Source organism: Canis aureus, chromosome 28 (assembly GCF_053574225.1).
Source record: "Canis aureus isolate CA01 chromosome 28, VMU_Caureus_v.1.0, whole genome shotgun sequence".
Lineage (NCBI taxonomy): Eukaryota > Metazoa > Chordata > Mammalia > Carnivora > Canidae > Canis > Canis aureus.
In genome coordinates, this window is record NC_135638.1 from 14,475,804 (window position 1) to 14,502,518 (window position 26,715).

The following is a 26,715-nucleotide window of genomic DNA, read 5'->3' on the forward strand; positions in this document are numbered from 1 at the left end:
TTTCTTAAATTTCACATGAGTAAAATTACTAAATTCTACATTCAGATGAAATCGTATGACAGTTGTCTTTCTCCATCTGACTTATTTCATTTACCACTATATGCTATAGGTTTCATCCATGTTGTTGCAAATGGCAAGATCTCATTCTTTTTGTGGCTGAGTAATATTCTATTTTGTGTGTGTCCTCTTTATCCATTTATGTATCACTGGACACTTGGGTTGCTTTCATACTTTGGCTATTGTAAGTCATGCTACAATAAACATAGGGATGCATATAATCTTTTCAAATTAATTTTTTTCATTTTCTTTGATTAAATACCCAATAGTGGGATTACTAGATCATATGGTAATTGTATTTTTAATTTTTTGAGGACTATTCAGTTAGTCCCACTAAACTTGAATTTGAAAGATTTTTTTTTGGCAGATAATCAGTATTAGGAATAAAGTTAATCACTTTCTTGAATGCCCACATGCTCAGACCCTGACCTCCCTCTGTCTCCATGGTAGGAGGTTTTGTCTTATAGGATACTCCTTACTTTTCTCACATTCCAGATTCTACACTGAGCCAACACATCAGCATCATTTCCCACTAAACACTTTTCTTGGTTTCTTCTTGAAGAAGGAAAGGGAGGAACAGGAGGTTGAAGAGTATATCGATTTTTTTAAGCAAAATTCCATTTAAATTTTTTTTCTTATTGCTATAAAATGTAAATATACAGCATATTGACTTTTAAAAATTTCCCCTGTAAGATTTTATTATATCATTCATACCTTTATATTGATTTATATGCTTATAAATCTCTCCTCTTTTTTTTAGGCTTCTCCAAAAAATATGGAATCCTTTGCATCTATGTTGAGACATTCTCCTCTTACTCAGATGGGACCTGCCAAGGATAAACTAGTCATTGGACGAATCTTTCATATTGTAGAAAATGATCTTTATATAGATTTTGGTGGCAAGTTTCATTGTGTATGTAGAAGACCAGAAGTGGATGGAGAGTAAGTAGAATCATTTCCAAGTTTTTAAGAGTACTGATAAAAGTTAAGATACCTCAAAGTATTATTGAATTTTAATTGGTGATTTGCTAAAAGACAGAAAATATGCTTTATTTCTCTTCATTATGCTAATTAGGGAAGTTAGGCTGGATTCACGTCATGTCATTTTAATCACATTAGGCTAGATTCGTATCTTCTCAAAGCAGTGAGAGCACTTTTGGGGAGATTTTGATGTTCATCTTGGTAATCAGCTATTCCCCACCATAAAATTAAAACTAGCTTTATAGTAATATATGCTACTAAGGCCATTTTATAACTTTTTTTGGTCTCTTCTTCTGTTTTACAGTCTTTTGCTTCTCAGAGAAGCCTCCCTTTCTACTTCTTCATTCTCCTTTCCTCTCCCACTATCAAATTCTGATACTTTATTATCTTCTTTTCTTATTTTGCACTACTTTCAGAATTATAATTTTTCTTATTAAGAACAGAATTCATTCTGTTTATAGCCTATAAGTAAAGATATTTGTGAATATAAATATGCACTGGGGAAACCATTAAGGTGGAAGATCTAGGAGTAGAATATCAAGAGAAAGGAGATGTGGAAATAAGATTCTGGGATTGGAAAACAATAGTAAGCAATATAGAAATGATTTTTTTTCCCATAAGTTTTTAATATGCACACTTTTAAAATTTCAGTATTTCTAGTACCAGGATGCATCTTAGAGTAGATGTTATGTCAATTCAATTGGCAGTGTTTTTTTTTTATTCTTAATAGTACATAATGGTGAATCTAGTACACAGTGGCGTCTTAGGATGAAATTACAGTGATTAAGAAGTTTGTGATGTTTAAGAATGAATCATATTGTAGAAATGAATAGGGTAAGAGTAACTCTAGATCTAAGTGAGCAGTTATGAAAATTGGTTGCCTCTCTCCTGAGAGCTCTGGATATCTAGAGGTCCAAATGATTAGGAGACATGAACTCATTCTACCTGAATCTGAATTAGACCTGACAAACTTAGTATAAATTTCCTCAGATCAGTGGTGTGTGAGTAAATATTTAACAACTAGTTCTTCAATAAAAAAAGTCCCAGATTGCCAATGTCTGTGGTCTAAAACACTCTCACCATGGCCAATCTTAAGTTTCCAATGTAATGTTAATCAAATGCAGAGTTGGGAATATATATACATACTCAGCTCCTATAAGGTGGCGTAGTCTGGCTCCAGCACACCTCTACCTCAGATAATCAGAAGCTAAACGGTGTCTTGCAAGGTAGGTGCCATGAACCAAGTGATACCTGGAGGAGAAAATGGGCTTCTTATGCTGCCTGGCACTGAGAGGCAATAGCTCAAGATAGCTGTCTTGTTATATCAAATAACATATATGCTTAATCAAAAGTAGTAAGACCTCAAGAAATTTCTAAGTAGGATAAGTCTGTCAATCTAGATATTAATACTATCTATTGTGTAATGGGTCATTGAAGGGATTAAATCAGATAATGTATGTAAAGATTTAGAACAGTGATTGATATATAATAAACAGGTACTGTTATTACTATTCTTGAAATTGTAGTGATTTGGATTTTTGTGAACCAATTATAACATTCCTCAAGAGTTCCTATCAATGAGGGTTTATGCAGGAGGCAAGTATGAAGATATGCAGTCCCAAAGTTATCCTTTAAAAGAGGCATCCTAAGCTCTTGGATACTGTCAGTAGTATCTGTGGCAGATCATTTTTCATTAATAGAGAATATATCAGTAATTTAAAAATGAAGTACTGTTTTATTTTATACAAGAAATCTTCTCAGGTGCAGTAGACATCTTTATTCTCACGAGCTGACCTTTCTTACAGCCAGAACATCAGGTATTAACTTTACAAAAAATGTATTTTACAGATAACACTGCTGAATTATGGATATTTCACCTGCTTAGTCAGATTTATTATAAGTTACAAGTATAGTAAACACAGTTCCTTATGTTTTTGAATGGCAATTTTTTATGATATTTCTTTTTTTCTTTTTAAACATTTATTTATTCATGAGAGACACAGCAAGAGACATGGGCAGAAGGAGAAGCAGGCTCCCTGTGGGGAGCCCGATGCAGAACTCGATCCCAGGACCCTGGGATCACACCCTGAGCCAAAGGCAGACTCTCAGCCACCAAGCCACCCAGGTGCCCCTTTGTGGGTATTATTTTATGTATACTGTTCTTTATTCTCATTTCATTAAATTTTTAAAACATTAATTTTGTCATTATGTTATATTTTTTAGCATAATATTACAGAATGTCTTAGAAACTAGAAATTCTGATTTGATTCTTAGGCCTTACTGCATCACAGAATTTTAAGTATCAGTATTTGTGACTAGATATTTCTCTAGTAAGTGTCATAATATGGTTTAAGTTTATTTTATGTACAGTATAGCTTTAAATGATTAAATACTAGAATTTGTTGCAACATTTATTAAGTCTTAATTTTTCATTGAAAACTATGCACATACCATAGAAGCACATATTCTGTTACAGAAATTACTGTATGGTTGAAGCTCTTATCTTCACATATATTCCTGCCAGTGAAGCAGTCTATTTAACAGAAGTTTTTGGGGTGAGACTGATGGCTTATAATAATTTTGCAAGGAAATTGTCTAGTCTGTGGAGCAGTCACTGTATTAGAGTCTTTTTTAAAATGTATTTAGCAGAGTTAAATGCCTGCATCTTTTTTTTCTTTTTGTAGTTATCTGCAATAGTTATTTTTCAACTCCTGCTTTTGAGTGTCCCGTATCCAATTACTCTTACCAGAAATTTTCACTTCAATTTCCAAATCACTCACAAAATCAATATATTCATGACTGAGGATCATGAAGAGGGGGGGAATCATGCTGGTGCAGAATTTGATTTGTTCATTTGTTCATCCATTCATTCATTCAGCAAATATTTACTGGACCTCTTCAGTTTGGCAGGCACTGTTGTAAGGGCTGGTAAACTATCCAGACTAGCTCTCTGTCTGCCCTCATGAAGTTGGGCAGCAACTTCTACTGGAGAAAGAATGTATAGTAAACAAGTACAGAAATCAGTTTTTAAAATTGGTAATTACATGAGTAAAAAAGGGCTAATATGGTGACAAAATGTCTGGCAGGTAGAAGATAATAGTAGTTAGGAAAGGGCTTTGACTTCTATTGCTGAAAGTCTGAAAATACTCTGAGTGCTTTTTTTTTTTTTCTTTTAATGATAAGCAAGAGTCAAGGCTTAAATTCTATTCCTCTCTTGTCCTACAGACTGGTAATGTTATTTCTAATAATGTGCTAAGGAGAGTAGTTCACCTTAGCCAAGATTTGACCTGCTAGTTTGGTATCTTTTGTTCCCTTCCAATCTATGTGTATACATACCCTAATGGCTATGTAGGTAGCAACTATAGCTCCATATCTACATACATTGTTTTCTGGGGAGAAACTTTCTATATTAGCAAATCCTTTGTTGTCCAGTTTTTAATTCATCATGGAAAGAAGGTTTCTACTCTTCACAGAATATTTATTGAATTTCTTGATCTCTGTGTGAAGAAATACTTAGTTTCTTTCCAAAACCCTTCTCTAGGTCTCTTACAGCTACCTGTCACTAATGCTTTGAAAGTATTGGTGTCCCTGGGTGGGTCAGTTGGTTAAGTGTCTGACTCTTGATACTGGCTCCGGTCATGGTCTCAAGATTGTGAGATTGAGCCCTGAGTTGGGCTCTGTGCTCCCTCTCCCTGTAGCCTTCCCCCCTCACTTGTCACTTGTCCCCTCTAAAAAAAATAATAATAAAGAAATAAAAAGTATTATAGAAGAGTGTTAGATCAGCATAATTACTACTTACCTATATTTAAGACAAAATTTGTAGGTGGGAAATCTTTTATTTAGATCTTACCTGTTGTCTTTATAGTTGGTAGAAAGATAATAGTACCAAATGAGAAAGTAGTGAGATCCAGCTAGATCTCTGGTCATACCTTTTCATACCTACAAGTTTAGTTTATATGATTAGATAGAACAGCTTTTTGGGCTGGACATGTTTACTCCCTACCTCCATGTTGTCAGGCTGCCTCTGAGCCGATTTTAGAAGGGTAACTGAGTAATGGCAGAACTTCTTGCTTTGATACATTTACCTAAGAGACTACAAATAAAATGTAGATAGTTACGTAATTTATTCATCATTCATCAGCCTGGTTTGCTTTTTTAAATTTTTTTTTAAAATTTTTTTTATTTATTCATGATAGTCACACACAGAGAGAGAGAGAGAGAGAGAGAGAGAGAGGGAGGCAGAGACACAGGCAGAGGGAGAAGCAGACTCCATGCACCGGGAGCCCGACGTGGGACTCGATCCCGGGTCTCCAGGATCGCGCCCTGGGCCAAAGGCAGGCGCCAAACCGCTGCGCCACCCAGGGATCCCTGGTTTGCTTTAAATCCCTTTTGAGAACCATTTTTTCTCTTCAGTTTGACTTTTGTGTCATTGAATCTATTCTACTTTAGGACGGTTTAAATTAATTAAATGCAAAGAAAAATAGCTCATTTAATAAATACTCAGTTTTGCAAAATGTTTTAATTTTTTCATTATTTTTAAGATTTTTTATTAAGTTTTAATAGGTACAAATGTAGTGATCCAAAGGGGCACCTGCACCCCAATGTTTATAGCAGCAATGTCCACAGTAGCTGAAGTATGGAAAGAGCCCAGATGTCCATCGACAGATGAATGGGTAAAGAAGATGTGGTGTGTATACACACACACACACACACACACACACACAGGGATATTACTTAGCCATCAAAAAGCATGAAATCTTATTTACATTGATGTGGATGGAACTGGAGGGTATTGTGCTGAGTGAAATAAGTCAGAGAAAGACAATTCAGAGGATCATGGGGAAGGGAGAGAAAACTGAATGGGAAGAAATCAGAGAGAGACAAACCGTAAGAGACTCTCTTTTTAAAAAAAAATTATTTATTTATTCATGAGAGACAGAGAGAGAGAGAGGCAGAGGGAGAAACAGGCTCCATGCAGGGAGGATTGGATTCCAGGACTCCAGGATCACACCCTGGCGGAAGGCAGGTGCTAAACCGCTGAGCCACCTGGGAATCCCCACCGTAAGAGACTCTTTTTTTTTTTTTTTTTTTTGAGACTCTTAACCATACGAAACAAACTGAGGGTTGCTGGAGCAGCGGAATGGGGTAATTCGGGGATAGGCATTAAGGAGGGCCGGTGAGGTAATGAGCACTGGGTGTTACATGCAATTGATAAATTACTGAACTCTACATCTGAAACTTATGATGTACTACTATAAGTTAGCTAATTGAATTTAAATTTAAGAAAAAGAAGGAAAGTAGGGGATATTTTCCTTACTTTCCAAGTGAAGAAAGTGAGTCTCCATGCATAATGTATTGCATGTATTACAGTGACACAACTGGTAATTAAGGCAGGGATTCAAACTTTAGGCTGTGTGTGTCATACACAGCCCATGAATGTTCTTTTCAACTCTACTATGCTGCTCTCTAGATCCCGCAGCATGTAGTTACTTAGTATCATAAGACCCTCCTAAAAGGATCTCACATAGGAGCCAGTTTTTATACCAGCAACCCTGAAAACAGTGTGATAGTAAAGCTCTATGGAGGCCTGTTAAAGAATGGTAGGTAGCCTGTTATAATATCTTTGGTTATGGTATCCATAGTCTAATATGTTTGGATAGTGTTACCACTAATAAGCTAATGACCAGTGGGTCCAGGCTTTGTTTCAGAATGGATGTGTAACAATCATGGTGAGACTTGTAGTTACAGGAGCTGATTAACTTCTAACAACGAGTTGTAGCTTAGAGTCATCTGGCCTCGTGTTATATGAGAAAGCTTTATTTCAAGAAAAGTTTATTTTGCAAATTGTAGAAAGTTGACTCTATATATAATACTCAATTTTTAATTCTTTGATTCTTTTTATAAAATATGTCATATACTTTGCTTGAACTTTGTCAGACCAAAATGGTTTAACCTGTTTTTTTGGTCTTTGTTTTTGATGAACCAAGGTCATAATTACAAACATTAGTGTCTGTGGTGTATCATAATCCAAATATATAGAATTATTACTCCTTAGCTGTACAACCCCTCTAATTCTGTAGTTTTTGTGTTTCACCTTTAGATGTCATCATTCTTTCTCTGCTGTTGTACTTATGTATGCATTTTTAGCTTTCTTGAAATTTTAATTTTCTTCTTCTAATATTCTGATGCCCAGAAAATTGGTCACCAAATTTGTTGTGCTTAAAATAAGATAATAATAGTAGTGTTTGTGAGTAATGACCTCTCAGCCTCTTCTATAAGTAAAGTGTATGTACTTTAATATATGGACTTCAACATGTATTTTAACAGCTCCTAAACTCCTTTGCTTAGTTCTCATTGGGTTCTGTGGAGACTTGATGTCACCAGATAACTAACTTCCTGATAAGTATAACTAGGTAGGGGTCTTGCCTGCATTGACTGCCTGTTCACTGATGCCTTTGGTAGGGATTGTCACATCTCAGGACAGTGTTTGTTGAGCCAGTCAGTGTGCTATTGTCTTGCACATGAGTATTTATTGTGGTTGAGAGTTTAACAGTAGGAACATTAGTGAAAATAAGGTGGGATTATTGGACCACAAATACTATTTGAGATAGTATCAATTCTTACAGTAAATTTGTAAGTAAATCAGTAAATCCCTTAAGAACATTATTAAGCCAAGAGTATTGTTTTATAGCATTGATTAGTTTGATTGGCTTGGAATGTACCTGTAGTACTTTTTATTAGTCTCAAGAATTGAGCTGTTGATTTTATTATTTTTTTAATTAAGGTTTTATTTTGATTCTAGTATAGTTAATATACCGTGGTATATTAGTTTCAGGTGTACAATATAGTGATTCAGCAAGTCCATACATAACCCAGTGCTCATTGCAACAAGTGTGCTCCTTAACCCCCATCATCTGTTTCACCCATCCCCTCTGGTAACCAGTTTGTTCTTTATACTTAGGAGTCTGTTTCTTTCTCTCTTTTTTCCTATTGCTCATTTGTTTCTTAAATTCCATGTATGAGTGAAATCATATGGTGTTTGTCTTTCTCTTATTTTGCTTATCAAAATGCCCTTTCGCTCCATCCATGTTTTTGCAAATGGCAATACTTCATTCTTTTTTATGGCTGAGTAATTTATATATACGTATGTGTGTATATATATATATAATTCTATAATTCTGTTTTTAAATAAACTAGGTCATGGTGCAATTTTTCACTGAGTCAGGAAACAATGAGTAGCTATCATGCGTCACCTTTGTGTTTAATGCTGTTTATGTTCAGATTAAAGACAGGATGTTTCAGGGAGTTGATTGATTCAGTCAGGGGGATAGAGAAGTAAATCGATACATATTACACTGTATAAGTTCTATTGACTGTCTCCAAAAGGAATGGAGAAGAGGGGAATCCCTGATTCGGTTAGGTTGTCAGAGAAGGTTTCCCAGAGGAATTAACAATTGAATTGAGTTGTAAAGGATGGATTGTAGGAGATACAAAGAGCAAAAAATGGCTGTACTTGTAAAGTTTTAAGTGAGGGAGAGCCTGGCTTTTCTGGGAACTCAAATGGCATAGTTGGTTTAAGTTGAGAAGTGATGAGACAGTGGAGAGATGGGCAGGAGCCAGACCTTCAAGGGATTTATATACCATTCTAAAAAATTGGGACTTTTTTCTGAAAGTGATAAAGAGCCATTAAAACAGACCTGGTTTGTGTTTCAATGAGAGCATTCTGGCAGTGTTGTGGAGCATATATTGGAAGAATGAAATGAGTCAGGCCAATAAAGAAGCTTCTGGAAGGAAGTAATGAGACCATTAATTAAGTAAGACAGTTAAGAGAGGAGACTTTTTTTTTTTTAAGATTTATTTATTTATTTATTCATGAGAGACAGAGAAAGAGAGAGAGAGAGAGAGGCAGAGAAACAGGCAGAGGGAGAAGCAGGCTCCATGCAGGAATCCCGACGTGAGACTCCATCCCAGGTCTCCAGGATCATACCCTGGGCTGAAGGCAGCGCTAAACCTCTGAGCTACCCGGGCTGCCTGAGAGGAGACTTTCGTTAGCAATTTAGGAGTTAGCAGAAACAGGTCTTGGTAACTAAGCATGGATAATGAGGTAGAAGTTTGGTGTTTGATTTAAGACATGAATGACTAGTAGATAGTAAATCTGGTCGTACTGGGGAGGTAGACATGGGGAATGGATTATATTGATGAAATGCCCAGATTTAGGTCAGTTTTGATTCTCTCATTCCCACTCATAGTCATACTACTTCTGATTATTATTAGTTAAGGAACATTTGTCTTTTTACTGAAGTATAAAATCCTTTTTATTAAACTATATTTATCTTGTTGGTTAAAGAGCCAAGTTCTCTAAATCTTATTTCATTGTTATATTTTAATTTTGATTTTTCAAGAATTGTATGTATTTCTGTAAAATCATATAGACCAGTTTTACAAATGAGGTCTATTTATTTATTAATGTGTTAATGAAGATCACGTCTTTTAAAGCATTGTTTCTACATTGGCATCTCTATCAAAACACACATGATTGACAGTTCTGAAAATCGAAGAGTTTCAAAACAAGCATGATTGGCAGGTCTAAGGTAACTAGCACGTGCACTGAATATTATTTGTACTTTTGTTTGACACTAAGGTAGAAAAAACGAGCTAATTTCCCAGTCTTTGTTTCTATTTCAGGTTGTATGATATATAGGGTCAAATAGAGTAGGATGGATATTGCATGTTTCAAAGACTGAAGTTTTCAAGGCGTGTTGGTGGGAGAAAAGAGAAAAAAAAGAATTTGAATTAAGTGGTTCTCTTTATTCCAGAGGACATGGTACACAATTTAAAAATATGAATTTTTTTAAAATAGATTTGTGATTGAAAATCATTCTATCATGTTTTCTTAACAGAGCTCTGATTATTTTTCAGGATAAAAGAGCATCTATTATATTTAACTTTTTAGTAAGAAGTCTTAAGAATATGTGTAAATTATAAAATATCTCAGAAGTGTTCTGAGTTCATGAAACACATGTAATCAGACTTCTGAATAGCATTTGATGTAAAAACAACAATAACAACAAAACTAAGCTCACAGATAAAGAGAACAGATTGATGTTTGCCAGAGGCAGGGAGTAGGAGGTGGTCAAAATGGGTGCTAGGGGAGCAAAAGGTACAAAATTACAGTAGTAAGTCTTGGGGATATGATGTATTACATGGTGACTATTTTTAATAATACTGTATTACATATTCAAAAGTTGCTAAGAGTAGATCTTAGAAGTTCTCATCACAAGAAAAAGAATTTCTTGCATAATTGTATATGGTGACACTAGACTTACTCTGGTGATCGTTTCACAGTATATACGAATATCAAATTGTTATGTTGTACACCTGAAATTAATGTTATATATGTCAGTTATACCTCAATAAAAAACATGTTTTTAATGAATAGCATTAGAGGTTATTTTTCCCCCTCAGATATATGGCATAGCATTCTTCTATTTGATTTGTTCTATTGGATTTTATTTTGATTGATGTACAAAATTGATTTACTTTATATAGCATATTCACATGCATAGCTGTATTAGCACAGAGATTGTGTAAATTTATATGTCTAATACATTTGCCATATATGCCTTCCCAGGACAGTAAAGGTTAAAAGTGAATCTGGAAACTACTATGGTGGCTGCTTGTTAAGGAATGCAAGCAATTAAGTGTTCCTGCAAAAGCTTTGAAGTTAATATCTTAATAGGATGAAGAGGAGAAAAAGTCAAGGCTGTACTCCCTACAATTGGTTCAGGCTGTAGTTCTATTGACTTAAGAATAGACTTTAGAAAAATTAAAAGCTCTCTTAAATAGAAAGTATGAGTTCTACTTTAGTTTGTAGAATTTTGTATTAATTTAGATTGGCACTTTATAATATCTACAAACTCTCAGGGGCCCAGGATTTCAGTATGTATTCTGTAATTTGTGGTTAATAATAAGAACAATAATAGCTAACATTTGTTGAGTACTCTATGCTAGCATATTAAGAGTTTTGCATGTAGTATTTTCTTTAATTTTTTTATTACTCTATGGTAGATACTATTAGAATTTTCATTTAAAAAACACTGAAGAAACAAAGGCTATAGAGATTTTAAGTCACTTCCCCAAAGATAGCAGCTAGTAAGTAAACAGACCTGAGACAATGTGGCTCCATATTATTAACCACTACTCACTACTTTATACTGATCAGATATATTTCCAGGGTGTGTGTGTGTGTGTGTGTGTGTGTATGATTTGTTAATTTTTTCAGCAAATGTTTATTGAGTATCTTAATTACAGTATGCTGAATGTAGTTTAAATGGACTGTGTGATGTCTTTAGGAGGGAGGATGTGTAGAGCACAGTAACTCAGAGGAATACAGGGATGAATGCCTATGTACATGATGTGGTCAAACATTAGAAATCAAAGGAGAAGCTAGAGAAATGAAAGTTGAAATGGTTTCATAAACAACAACAAAAAAGGGCCTCCTCAAAGAGATGAAACTAGCTAGATTCTGGAGGATAAGGATAATATCCATACTCTGTTAGGAGATGGATATTAAGAGGACATCCATGGGGAAAAGCATGAGTAGTGGCATGGAACTAAGAATGAGCTTGGTGGGGTTATGTTAGTTATCTCTACTTGTGTAATATGTTACTCCAAAACTTAGTGGCTTAAAACAATAAAAATTCTATCACATAATTGGTGTGGGTCAGGAATACCAGAGTGTTTTAGTTGAACAGTTATGGCTCAGAGTTTCTCATGAAGTTCAGACAAGATATTAGCTAGGGCTGCAGTCATCTGAAGGCTTGACTGAGGCTGGAGGATTTGATTCCAAGGCAGCTCGCTCATGTGCCTGGTAGGTTAGTGCTGGCTGTGGATAGGAAGGCCTGAGTTTCTTCTCACATGAACCTCTCCATTGGGCTGCTGAGGATCTTCACAGCATAGTAGTTAGCTTCCCCAAGAGTGAATAATTTAAGAAAGGTTGAGGTGGTTATGATACCTCTTATAACCTAGTCCTGTGCATTGTCACTTTTGCCTTATTCTTTAAAAAAAAAGAAATTTAAGATTTTATTTACTTTTTTGACAGAAAAGAGAGAGAGCAAGCACAAGCAGGGGGAGTGGCAGAGGGAGAGGGAGAAGCAGGGTCCCAAACAAGCAGGGAGCCAGATGTTGGGCTCCATCCCAGGATCCCAGGATCATGACTCAAGCCAAAGGCAGACACTTAACTGACTGAATCACCCAGGTGCCTGAACTGCCTTATTCTCTTCATTAGAAGCAAGTCACTAAACCTAGCCCTCACTCAAGGGAAGGGAATTAGTCTCCACCTTTTAGAGGGAATTGTGTACAAAATATGTGTACATATTTTAAAATCACCACAATTGTCAGGAGCCCATGGCTTGGTGAAATTTTAGGGATTAAATACTTGTTTTGCTAGACAGGCAAGAGCCTGTATAGAAAACTCTGAATTTCAGGGTAAGAACTTACAACAATGGAAAGATAGCAGAGTGGCATTTGGGAAGTGATATTTATGTGTAATGACACTCGTAATAAGGTGTGAGATGGGATGGACACCGCAGGGACAGTTTTGAGACCATTGTAGTCCAGGCCGGGGACTCATCTTCTAGGAGAGATGGGAAAGGAAAGCTAGGAGGGACTGTTCCCGGAAATGACCGGTGCTTGAGGTTTCCAGCCTGAGTGACTAGAAAAATAGAGGTCACGGCAATAGGGAAGGTGGGCAGAGTTGCTGTTCACAATAAGGTAGCACATGGAGCTCTGTTTTAGACATGTTGTGGTTTTCTGTAGGTATTTGGCCATGTGGGATTGGATTGATGAAATGATGAAAAATTAGGCTGTAGAATAACAGCAACCCTGGAATTAGCAAGTTCATATTGGACTGTAAGTTTCTATATATTCTGCTTGTATCAGAAAAACAAAACCAAACCAAAAAAAAATGAAGGCAACGGCATCAGTGCAGATTTGTGTTTGTGCATTAGGGAGAGTGACTGATTTGAAGAAACCTTGCTGCGTTCGGCTTCAGGCATCCTTTCAGACCTGAAATCGCTTTATTTCTCACAGTAGAATACAAATGTAGCAGTAACTGATGAGATCATAGGGAGGTAGCCTAACCTTGCCAGGTGTATTCATTAGAGGTTCTTATTATTCAGCTGCTACCAGAGTTCTCAAAATGTCTTTCACTCGCTTTTATTTTATTTATTTTTAAAATAGTTTATTTATTTATTCATGAGAGACAGAGAGAGGCAGAGACACAAGCAGAGGGAGAAGCAGGCTCCACTCTGGGAGCCCGACACGGGACTTGATCCTGGGTCTCCAGGATCACACCCTGGGTGCTAAACCCCTGAGCCACTCGGGCTGCCCTCACTTGCTTTTAGAAGATTTCTTATTACTTTCTCTTCTTCACTCTTGTGTCCCTTATTCTCCTCGCCCATCTCCTCAGCAGGTAACCTGATCCCCTTCTTTACTGAAATCAAGTTCCTACATTAGTTTAATCCATATGAAATTATGATTTTTTTCAAGTAAAAAAAGTTGAATATCTGATTCAATGTAATACCCCCATATTTTCTATTCTCTACCTTCAGTCATCTTTCCTAGAGAATCTGATAACATTTGAAACAGTTTTACCTTTTTTCCTCTTCAAACTATTGTCCTCTTCCTCCCTGTCCCCCCAAGTTGCCCCAGTTTCCCAGATTTCCATACATACATCAGGTCAGACCACCTGGCTCTGCCCACCCATCCAACTCATTGAAAAGCCCCTTTAAACTTGGCAGTGCCCCGGGCGTCCTCCCAGCAGTTTGTGGAAGCTGTCCTGTGGTATTCAACACCCATGGCTCATCCCCCTTCTCAAACTATCATATACCTTCATATTCATGGTGCTCCTTCTACTTCCCTGTTCTTTTTATTCATTCCTCTCAAAGGGCTTTATAAAATTTGGGGGATGAAACACGGTAAAGGAGGAGACCCAGAAGTTCCTGGCATGTGCAGGGAAGTTAAGAAGAACAAGAATCAGGAGGAACATGGGAGTGGAGGACAAGAGGCCTTGGTTCTAATTCTGTATCATCCTGGAAAAACACTTTATATGCCTATAAATGACCCTTATAAGTGTCTCCATTTATATGTATCTCTTTTTCTTATATTTTAATTATGAGTGAATTAGGAATTCAGGTTCAACATAGTCCTGTACTCAAAAATAAGATGCTTTGTTTTCAGCTTGTTTTAATTCTTAGGGAACGATTTTTCCATAAATAAACTACAGTTAAACTTCTTTTAAAGTTTTAATTCAGAACTTTAATTTTAGACCTAAAATAGAATACTTTGTATTCTTTTTTAAAATGCAAATTAGTATTAAATAGGTGTAATTAAATCTTTAATTAGTACTGATTGAGCACATTATAATGTTCATGTGGATTGTATGCTACTGGCTGTGTCATTTTTGAATTTATTAAGCAATGAATCTTTCCTGGATGTATTATCCTTAAAAGCATTTTCCTTCATGTACAGTACTTTTTCTGAAAATGGAATTATCAGTTACTTATTATGACATGTAGCAGAGAGAACTATACCTCTTTCATTGTGGGGTATATGATTTGAAGTTGGCCTCGGAAACATGTTGCTGTGAATGTATACATTTTGAAGCTCAGCATTTTTGCTTGTTAACCTTACCTCAGAACTTTTGTTTTACCATCCATTTTGTTTTGGCCTTTACACTACATTTACTTTTATTTACTGGGATGATATGTGCCAAACTTTTCTCTAAAGTTCACAGCTAAACATAAACTCTTTAATTCTCACAATCTAATCCAGAAACTAAATATCTTTTCCTAATTGCAATTGCAAATATTTTAGCCTGCCTGTTTCCTGAATGTAATTTATTTACAAACTTTAATTTTGAATTTAGCTTCTTTTTCAAATACTGTGCCTTCATTATGAATTTTTTAAGTTCTTTGTTTCATTCATTTCACTGAAGGAAACATCTGAAGTTTGAAGGAAAATGTTCCAGAATTGAAGCTTAGCATATGCTGATTTGTGATATAAGTTCTATATATGTTAGTAATGGTGATGATGGTGGTGATGATGATGGCTGATTATAGCAGCAGCCACTTCCTAGTTCTTAGAACTGTTAGGAAATTCTCTCTCCAAAGGAATCTAAAGTCACTTTAAGAAAGAAAACATATGCTATATCTTTTGACAGAAGTAATTTTTAAGTGCCTGGCATATTGCCTTGCAGTAAAGTAAATTCACCGTAAATATTAAGCATTTAGCTAACAGTAGGGAGTTGCAGTTATTGGTGAGGATGTACTGTTCTTAGTTTTCCATTGGTGTTACAAAGGAACAGAATTGCATTCGTTGAGGAGGAAGTGTATTTCTGTTTCAGTAAAGTAACAAGAACTGTTAAGAAAAATGAAACTGATGTTGAATTCAATGAGAATTTATTATTTTCCAGAATTAGAAATTAATAGATATCTGCTCTTATCTTCACAGTTGTCTAATATTATCAGTCATTATAGACAGTAATTATCAGCTGTTAGCTCTTGCCTTGTTTAGTCACTTCTAGGTATCATTGTGGTTTAAGCTCATTGCCCTTGAAATAAGAATTCCTGCATTTGAATCTTGGCCATATTTCTTATTGTGTATCTTATTGTATATTAAGTATCTTGGGCAAGTTACTTAACTTATTGGAGTCTCAATTTTGTTGTCTTTAAAATGGATGAATGAATTGATAGGACTTCCCTCAAATGGTTAGTATGAGCACTAAATGAGGTGGTCGTCATCGTCATCAGTAGCTGACATTATTGAACCTTTTCTACATATCAGACATACATATCTTACTGTCTGTCATTATACCTACATTACAGATGAGGAAAGTGAGCCTCAGAGAATTTAAGTGACTTTCCAGATCACTTGGACTTGTGTCAACTGCACATAGCAGGAAACCTAACAGTTTGTGGCTTAAAGTTACAGAGACTTACTTTTTTTGTGTAACAATTCTGGATGTTAATGGCCTTGGGGCTTGCTTCAGTGGTTACACAGCATCAGCACCAGCTTCAGGCTTCTTGAATCATGGGTGTGGTAAGGCTCCTGGATATCATATCTGTATTCAAGAGAAGGAAGAGAATGAGGTAGGCCAGGTTAGCTTCTCCGCCTTTTTTTTTTAATCAAGAAAGCAAAAGCTGGAAAGCTCATTTAGAAATCTCTTCCAGACTCTTTCTTTGATCAGACCTGTATAAATTGGCCCCTCCCTAGCTGCAGGGAAAACTCTGAAAACAAGCATTTAATCTTTTCATAGTACAGTGCTGCAGGGGAGAAGGAAAGGGGAGTAACTCTATTACCTAAGCCAGTGGGCTCGACCCCTTTGCCTAAGGACCAATTCTTGAGGGACAGAACTGAGATACAGATCCAGGTATGCTGCACTTCAGAAGCTAACTTATTTCTCCAGTTCTGCCCCTTAAAAAAAAAAAAAAAAATCCAGACACCCACATTACAAACATTTTGAAAAAACATTATCCCACATCTACATAGGTACAGCTTTTCTTCTTAAAATTTTGTATTTATCAGAATAAAACTATGTACTTCTTTAGCCTGGCTGAATTTTGAAGTTATAAGTTATGTGTTTCTCCCTGTCTTCAAATAGAAATATAAAACAAAACAAAAATTAGTGACCAAATGTTTTTTTATGGTAGATACGACTACTAAGATATGTTTGTTTCAGGGGATTTCTGATAACATTTTTCAACTTTCTATAGTAAAAAAGAACCCCGTAATACATAATTAAAGTAATAAGTTTTTACTTCTTTCCGTTCTAATTATTATGTTTTAACTCACGGTAAATGAGTTTGTTCTATGCTCATTTCCTAAGGGGTGGTTATCCACTGATTTCATTTTCTGGAAAATAAAATTATGTCACAATTCTTGGAAACTGCATATTTATTTTTTTGTTATGTTTTTTCAGAGATGGGGGTGGGGTGAAGAATGGGTGAAATTAAGGTCATAATTCAAATTCTCTATTCAGTCCTCAGAGACATAACTATTGTTTACTCTTTTATTCTGTCTTGTTTATATTTGAGGTAAATCACACTGAATTTTGTAGAGGAAAAAGGGATAAGATAGAGTAACATTTTGCGCTAGGCAACATTATCCACATTTTGTAGGCAAGGAGGCTGAGGCCTAGAGAAGTATGAAACTTAGGCAGAGGCAATAAGCTAGGCCACAGCAGGGTTTGTTTTAGAGCATGATCTGTTCCACAGCTCACTGTGAGCCTGAAATCCTCAACAGTCTCCCCTTAAGACAGATCTTTCTGTTTCTTTTAAAATATTTAAATGACATGTTTTCAAACATGATATATCTCTACATATCACTTTTTTACATTGCAACAATTTTTTGTTGCAATAATCTTTTATAAAATAAATAATTAAGAGACATAAATCAGTGTAAGTCATAGTTTATCTTAGGACCATACTTTTTGATTTCTGTTTTTACCAGATCACTTATCAGAGATGTTATCAAGTAATACATATCTAAGTTAAGCTAAAGTTACCCACATCATTGTCAACCATGAACTATCATTGACTAATAGAACATATGGACTATTCCTGTTTGAGCTTTCTAGTCTGAATTTCAAAATATGTCTTTTTAACTAATGACATTGTGGTATGGTCTATCCATATTTCTGTTTGTAGAGCTCTATTTTCAGGTTCATTTTTTAAAAACGGATAATTAACCAAGGAAAATATTTCTAGTGCATTTTTATAAGAAAAAGGAAAGTTAAGAAAAGTATTTATACATTTATCATTATAAATATCAAATATATTCTTATTTTTTTAAAGACGGAAAATATTTCTAGTGCATTTTTATAAGAAAAAGGAAAGTTAAGAAAAGTATTTATACATTTATCATTATAAATATCAAATATATTCTTTTTTTATTTTTTTAAAGACTTTATTTGTTTATTCATGAGAGATACAGAGAGAGAGAGAGGTAGAGACACAGGCAGAGGGAAAAGCAGGCTCCATGCAGGGAGCCCTATGTGGGACTCAATCCCAGGACTGGGATCACACCCTGAGCCAAAGGCTGAAGCTCAACTGCTGAGCCACCCAGGAGTCCCCACTGTTTTCATAAATAGCACTTCAGTGACAGTTCTGTTCATAAATCTTGGTATGATTATCTGATTTTTTTTGGATTAAATTCTTTGGAGTAGAGAACTAGAAAGGATATACATTATTTAAAAATGTATGCATATTTGCAATTTGCCACGAAGTAACTATTTCTCCTTTTAATACTATGTGCTATTTTATTTTTCATGTTAATCAATCTAATAGACAAAAATATATCATTGTTTTAATTTGCATTTTTGAGACAATGATGAACATTTTAACATTTACTTCTGAAATGAATTTTATATTCTGGTTTCATTAACTCATTCTAGTTGCTCATTAATCTTTTGGATTTATCACTTTATTAATTTATACCATTTTTCATAATTAAAACTGTTTACTTTCAGTTTATTATAGATTACCTTTGCCCTACAAATTGTATTATATAATTTTATGTATTTTTTTCATTTACAGTTTCTAGTTTGGTTGTCATACCTAGACCATTGCCTCCATGGAAATATTGGCATGATTCCTTCTAGTATTTTATAGTTTTATATTGGTTTTAACTTACTTTACACTATTTGAAATTTATTTTGTACTAAGTCATCATCTACCTCCTCCAGCCCATCATAATAATTGCTCATAATCACTGAACTCTTAATACCTTCTTGCATAGTTTCTATGACACACATTTCTTTGCATGTTACTCTCTCTTATCTCCTTGAAGTCACTGTTTGGCCAGGTGACGTTTGTGACATAGTTGTCATTGCCTGTCCATATGCAGAGTTAGTCTTGACTATATTACAAGTTTCTCCCTGCTACCTGAATGCAAATTGTTTCTTCAAAACCTCCTGTAAGCTGAAATGATGTTAAGTGAGGAAGCAATTACCATTTCATAAAACTGAAAATCTTCAGATTTCTTTTGATTAGTGAAAACGGGTACTAATGTAGGTCTTTGGTAAAAGTGAGGTGGTGTAAGGCAAATTTTTGCATAGTGTAGTGGGAGGAAACCTGTTGTTTCCTATTGGTGTTTTGTGTTATTTTGTTTTTGAGATAATGTCCTTGATAAACTGTATATCGCAAGTATTGAGTCATTCTCTGCTTTGTTTTTTAGTAAAATAGATTAGAAAATCTTAGCATGCAGTATACAGAGCAAAACTAATTACTGCTTTTGGGAAACTTAGTTGTTGTGAATATGTGTATGTAAAGGGATCTTTGTTAGGGAGCTGGGTTATGCTATAACTGTTTCTTACTTGGGTATCCACTGTTGTCCAGAGATTGTAAAGGTGAGGCCAAAGGCAATTATGGAAGATTGTAACCACTGCTGACAAGAAGGGACAAAATGGCTGGTACTGGGATGTGATGAACGTTTGTATTTCTGTACCAGCTGCCTGTAACTTGTATCTTCTGAGGATCTTCAGCCTCTCTTTCTACTCGGAGTCACCCTTCTTGGCCATTCGTCTGCCTGCTGCCCTTACCAAAGTTCTGGACTGTGTTTGGGAGAAACACTGATGGGGGTAGTGATGCTTGGCCATCTCAGCTCTGTTTCATACTTAGTACTCATAGATGCTGACTTGCCTTAGCCTTCCTGAAACACACCCAATAGATAGAAGCAAAGCTCCTTACTGTCCAGAATACATAGTTTATAGCATAGTTTATAAAGCTGTTATTCCCAAATGCTTACCACGAACCCACTGGGACAATAACTCTTGTTATTATCTTTACAGAATAGTTGTAGAAGCTAGCTTTCATTTTCTTTTCCAAATCAGCATATGGCATTTACTTTGCCATCTTGAACACCCATCAATTTTCCCTCTTAAAGATAGTTTTTCTTTCTTCTAATGAAGGAAAGTATATAGATATTACCTAATTAGGTAAATTCTAATTTAGTTTTGAGAAAATTTAATATGTTCTTTTTTATTCATGTTTAAGATTTTCTAGTATTTTAGAATGCTTGACATATATATGTAGCTCATGACTACTATTTTCATATGGCTTAAATAATAAAGGGAATATTTACTACATGGGAACCCTTTTAAAGCTATCTTTCTGTCTGAACTCTGGATTTGAATTTTATGTACTAATAGTGTGTGGTTTTTAAAAAACATCAGTACTTGAGTTTTCAGTTAACTATTAGAAGAAAATAAGGAGTTTGTATTTATGATCTGATTGATTGTTATGATTTTAAGACTTTAAATAATTTCTACACCCAGTGTGGGGCTTGAACTTACAACCCCTAGATGAAGAGTTGCATGCTCTATGACTGAGCCAGCCAGGTGCTCCTGTTATATCTTAAAAGCAAGAAGTCTTTGAATAGTGGGAATGTAAAATGATTCAGCCACTGTGAAAAACAGATTGGCAGTTACTAAAACTAAGCAGAGTTACCATATGACCCTGCAATTCCACTCCTAGGTATATAACAACAACAACAAAAAACTATTATTCATAATAGCCAAGAGGTGGAAACAACCCAAGTGTCTACCAACTGATGAACTAATACATATGTATGGATCCATACAATGGAATATTTATTACTCAGTTATAAAAAGTAATGAAGTACTGATACATCACGATATAACGTGGCTGAACCTTGAAAACATAATGCCAAGTGAAAGGACCACATTTTGCATAATTCCATGTATATGAAATGTCCAGAATAGACAACTTTATAGCAGCAGAATGTAGATTAGTTGGTTGCTTAGGAGTGGGAGGATGAGGAGAGGGTAAGGGAATGATGGCTAGTAGATACTGAGTTTCTTTTTGGAGCAATGAAAAACATTAAAAAATTCATTGTGTTAATGGATACACAGCTCTTTAGTGAGTAAAGCCATTGAAGTACTTGCTTTAAATGGGTGAATTGTGTAGTATGTGACTTATATTTTAATTTTTTTTAAAAGATCTTTTGGAGGGGTGCCTGACTGGTTCAGTTGGTAGAGCCTGAGACTTGATCTCAGGGTCATGAATGAATTCAAGCCTCACTTTGGGTGTAGAGATTACGTAAAAAAAATAAAAAAAATAAAAAAAACTACAAGTAAAAGAACTTTTCTAAGAATGGCAATATAAGGGAGTCAAAAGATGCAATTTCTTTGTTCTGCTTTGTGAACTTGAGCAAGTCATGCACCCTCCATGGTTCTCATCCTGTTGTCTTGTTGATTTTTAGAGCCTTCCCAACTCTAAAAGCTCTGATTTTAATTTTGGGGAAAATGATCTGATTATAGCTGTCAACAAATATGCACTTACACACACTGATTGCTCTTATTCAACGGTTTCCCAAATTGCAGGCATGCTGATTTAGCAGGACTAATCCTGCTGTCCTCCTCTCCCTTATCATGGCTTCTAAAGGAAAGTCCATTGTTTGTTTATATTAAAGGCAGCATTTTCCCAACATTACTATACAGTGCAGTTTACCTCATTTTTTAGCCCAAACAATACATGTGGTGCCACTGAGTCTACTGTGTAATAGCTTTAGTTACTTCTTTATAAAACATGCTAAGAGTAGCCCTTGTCGCTGAGATGTTAGAGTATCTCAGCAAATAACCACAGACTTTATTTATAGCAATGTATGTTTTGGATTTATAACATTTTATCTGTTATAGACATAGTATATTATTTGCTTGGTTACTTTATAATTGTGATAGTTTCATGCCACCCACTATAGGTTGTTCTGCAGTGGTTATTCTCACCACAAATTAAGGAGTTATTTTTCTGTGGCTCAGTTATACACAAGGATTATATTGCAAGAGTTGCTGGAGCCCAAGTTCTGTAAACAATTTTTTTGGAAGAAGTCTTTGTCTGAGAGACTGACTAGATTGTTGGTACTCAAAACATTAAAGGACAGACTTCAGAGGAGCAAACACAACTTGTCAATGGTGACATTGTCGAACGTTGTGCAGTAAAAGGTCAGAGGAGGAACTTGCCAAGTAGTCTTGGTGTTGGTATATGGCAGCAACCTTTTCAATAGGACAGATTTTAGAAATTTTCTTACACCTAACGCTTATTATGTTTATCCTTTTTGAGGTAATAGGCCCACTTGAGAGTGCACTGAGGCATGTATCTAGGAAGATTTGTACATGTATGTACATGCATACATTTTATATTTAATATTAGGGGGTTCACACATTCCCACAGCACACCCATTGACCGTTAGGGACTCATGAACCTAGGTTAAAACCTATCATCTGGAGGTTTGAAAGCAAGATAGGTTTTCTGTTCTGGAGTCACTAATGGTGGTAATTCAGAGGTGGAGCCATCTGTTCCTTATGGCAGTGTATAGGTATCCACAATGTTGCTGACCTTGTTAGAAGATAGAGGTTGTTCCCATGATAAGCATCATAGGAATGCCTCACACATGCCTGGCTCTTTTGTTTACTGCTGTGTCCAAGCATGTATAAAAGTAGGTGCTCTATAAATATTTATTGAAGGAATGAATGGGTTCTGCTGAAGAGCTAATTTCACCGTATTTTGTTTCTTCCCTTTCTTAATAAGTGATATTTTAGAAGCAGAATAAGAAAAACAGATAGGAATGCATCTAGTAATAATATAACATTACAGAAGATGCTCATTTTGCATTTGAGCACAAAATTAGCTTTCCTATTTACTTTTCACCTTGCACAACAGTTATTTGTTTTTCTTTTATTGTAGACAATTATTCTGTCCTTTCCATGTCAGGTACTACTTTTGTAGTTAAAGGAAAAGCAGACTTCATAAATAGTTTTTGTATCGTTTCTAGTTATTTTGAACATTGCAGGATTTCTTGAAATATATTTTTGCCTAAAAGTTTGGATTTATAAGTAATGGAAATTTTGTTCTGAGATTTCATTCCAGAGTTTTCAGTTCTTTTTCTATAATTTAGGAAATAATGGCCCTCAGCTAGGGTCAATATTTCCTTTCTTTTTTGAAATTCAAATAGGCTCTAAGAATCCCAAGTTGTTTCTGCCTCCCTAGTGAATGACTTCAAAAGACAATCCTTCCCATATAAAGGGCATTTTTTTTCTTAAATAGTTTTAGTACACCGTCTTTAGTCACGTTTTGAAAAGTTATATTGAAGCTTATATGTAAACTACTTTTTTTCTTTCAGTTTTGTACCACAACAAAGAAAGAAAATTCTGTCTTTCTTTATCTGACAGAGAGAGAGAGAAAGAGAGAGAGAGAGAGAGGACAAGCAAGAGGGAGCAGCAAGCAGAGGGAGAGAGAACAGCAGACTCCCTGCTGAGCGGGGAGCCCAATGTGGGACAGGATCCAAGGACTCTGGGATTATGACCTGAGCGGAAGGCAGATGCTTAACCAACTCAGCCACCCAGGTGCTGCCCAAGAAAGAAAATTCTTAAAAAAAAAAAAAAATTATTTATTTATTCATGAGAGACAGAGACACAGAGAGAGAGAGGGAAAGAGAGAAAGAAGCAAGAGACACAGGCAGAGGGAGAAACAGGCTCCATGCAGGGAGCCCAACGTGGGACTCGATCCCAGGTCTCTAGGATCATGCCCTGGGCTGAAGGCGGCGCTAAACCGCTGAGCCTCCCAGGCTGCCCAGAAAGAAAATTCTTAAATTGATTGGCTTAATATAAAAGGCTGATTCATAGTCTAAGAGATAGAAATAAGTTTTAAACAGGAAGCTGTTTAATGACCAATTGCTATAATTCAGGGAAATGCTTTACATGCATTAACTCATTAACTCTCACAATTATGTGGAACACATACTGTTTTTATTCCTATTTTACAATGATGGCAGCTGAAGGCACAGAGAAGTTGAATGACTTGTCCCAGGCCACGTGTTCCTCACTTACTCATTAGTAATTTGCAGACCTTGGATTCAGACATTTGCAGGCCGGTTGTAGAGCCTGTACTTTTAACAACATCACACTATACTACCTCTTAATCTCTAGAATCAAGAATGAGTACATGTTAGAGACAGTCAAGGAAGGCTTCATGGAGGAGGTCACATTTGAACTGATTCCTAAAAAATGAGTGGAAGTTCCCAAAGTAGAGGAGAGTTGACGAAGACAGATATATGGATGGCCAGCAGTGTGAAAGGGTTGTGTTTTGAGAGAAAGGCCAGGAAGGGAGAATTGCAGGGGATGAGTAGAGAAGGGGATAGGTTGGAATCAGGTTGTGAATGGACTTTTGTTCTATTCAGGAGCTGGACTTTGTATTATAGAGCAGTTCTGTAATATAAATCCAGAGATTGATGCTGGGCTGGTTACCTCAGAATGTAGTAGGGAGTTCATTAAAAAGGCAAATTCCTAAGCCCCACTCTAGAAGACGTTGATTCAGATTAGGATGAGGACTAGGAATCTGGGTGGCTCTGATGGACAGGCATGCTTAAGAGCTCTGCTATAGGCTGTGAGGAACTAGTAGAGACTTATAAACAGGTGTGCCAAGGACAGTATTTTACTTTAATGGAAATTATTGAAGCTAGTACAACATATACTGGAGATTTAGAAGCAGGAAGATCAATTAGGAAGCTATACTAAAAATTCAGAAAAGAGATAAGATTTTGAATTAAGGTTATGGTATTGTTGATAGAATTGAGGGGACTGATTAGAAATTATTTCAGAATAAGAAGTGATAGTAAACAAGCAGGAAGGAGATAGAAAAGAGGTAAAGGATAATGTTAGGATTTATAGCAAATGGGTGGATAATCATTCTTTACCTAAGACATGAACAAAATCATTTTGTCATACTAACTTTTGCTCATTTAATTCTTCACAATCACAATATTATAAATAATGTGTATCAAGTATATGAATTGAGGTGAAGCACAATGTTGAGCATAGAAAATTAAAATTCAGGATATTAGTAAAGGCCGCAGGGAGAAGAGGCTTAGCAGTTCTTTCAGAAAAATCTCTTTCCTAGCCGAATGTAGAGAAAGTAGAGAGGAAGAATTGGCAGCATCTTGGGGCATAGCACTTATTTCTTGCTCGTGGTGAGTGCCTTTTGCAGTTTCCATTATAAAACAGCATCTTTAGCTACCCCCTGACCACCCAAGCAGTGGTCTGTGGGCAGCCATGTTGAAGCCATGTGGCCTTTTCCATCTGAATTAGACCAGAGTAGGTACCCCAAGCTGGAACCAATCCAAGTTTCATCCCCTGGAATTTGGAATTGGCAACGAGAGACAGATAATTGGTTTCTTCACATGTGGGGCTTTACCATGTAAAATCAAGGGCTTTGAGTAATCATACTATATGCCACTAAACTGGAGAACAGAGAAAGCTGATTCAAAGAAAGGAATGTGCAGATGTGTGAAGCAGAGAGAGGTGAGAATCAGAAGAGAGAAAGAGCACTGTCCAAGTCTTTCATGGCTTCTCAATTTCTGGGCCCAGCCCTTCTTGAATCTTCTTCAGAGTTTCTTAAGACACTTGTGAATCCTTATAATGAATTCATTTTCTCTCTCTCTCTTAAGCTAGTTTAAATTAATTTCTATTTCTTAGAGTCAAGAGTCAATATCTACACACCAGTACTTCCTGCTCTCATTTTCCATCTTGGTTGTTGTCAAAAGATGTTACAGGATGTGATATCACACATAACCAGGCCTATCATTTTTGAAAAGTATTTAGCCTTTAGACACATACTTGGAATCATTGATTCAAAATATAGGTCAGGCCTCCATATTTTTAGTCCAGTTTAAGTGTTTGGATTGAACATGATCAGAATTAGCACTTTAGAGTGGGAAATGTGTTGGTATGCATTCCAACACAAATTTTTAAATTCAGGTACATATATGATATGTCTCTAAAAACCTTAATTCCAGGTTCTGAATTTTACTGTTCTTTTTCTACTTTTTAAAAATATATATATATATATTTATTTTAATAGGGGAGGACACAGGGAGAGAGAGAAAGAATCTTAAGCAGTCCCCTGCCTATCACAGAGCCTCACGAGTGAGTGGCTCAGTCTCAAAACCCTGAGATGATGACCTGAGCCGAAATCAAGAGTTGGACGCTCAATTGACTGAGCCACCCAGGCTCCCCTGTTCTTTTCCTTATTTTCAAATGATTCTTGCCAAGTATTGTAGCCAGTTTATGAATATAGAGAAATTGGAACTTATTCAGTGTCATAGTCCATTGGGGCTACTCTCACACAAATACCACAGACTGGGTAGCTTAAACAAAACATTTATTTCTCACAGTTTTACAGGCAGGGAAGTCCCATGATCTAGGTGCTAACAGATTTGTTATCTAGTGAGGGCCTGCTTCCTGGTTAGAGATGCCTGTCTTTGTGCTGTATTCTCACAATGCTGAAGGGGCAAGGGAAGCTCTTTGGGGTTTCTTTTTATAAGGTCAGTCATACCCTTCTTGAGGTTCTACACTCATGACTTAATCCCTTCCCAAAGGCCCCACGTCCTACTGCCATCACCTTTTGGGCATGGTTAGGATTTAACATATGAATTTTGAAGGGATAGAAACATTCAGTCTGTTGCATTCAGAAATCAAGGTTGCTTTTAAATGCATCTGTGTAATTGCTCAACAATATTTAGAAAGGAGTATGTACATTGGAGTAAAAGAATCCTAAAGGTATACCTTCAAGATAGAAAATTTTAAGATGCCAAACTTAACACAAA

The 26,715-nt window shown here is 35.9% G+C and overlaps 1 protein-coding gene across 4 annotated transcripts in view; it reads left to right on the forward strand.

Annotated features, from left to right (window-relative positions):
• Nucleotides 1–26,715, forward strand: part of MRPS28 (mitochondrial ribosomal protein S28) — a 100,865-nt gene that overhangs the window by 20,271 nt on the left and 53,879 nt on the right. For 2 of the 4 annotated variants that reach the window (XM_077876476.1, XM_077876478.1), the window contains exon 2: nt 818–999. In XM_077876476.1, the coding sequence (XP_077732602.1) occupies nt 818–999 (182 nt within the window). Of the gene's footprint in view, nt 1–817; nt 1,000–3,018; nt 3,164–26,715 lie in introns of all 4 variants that reach the window. The other 2 variants (XM_077876475.1, XM_077876477.1) reach the window with 2 other exon arrangements.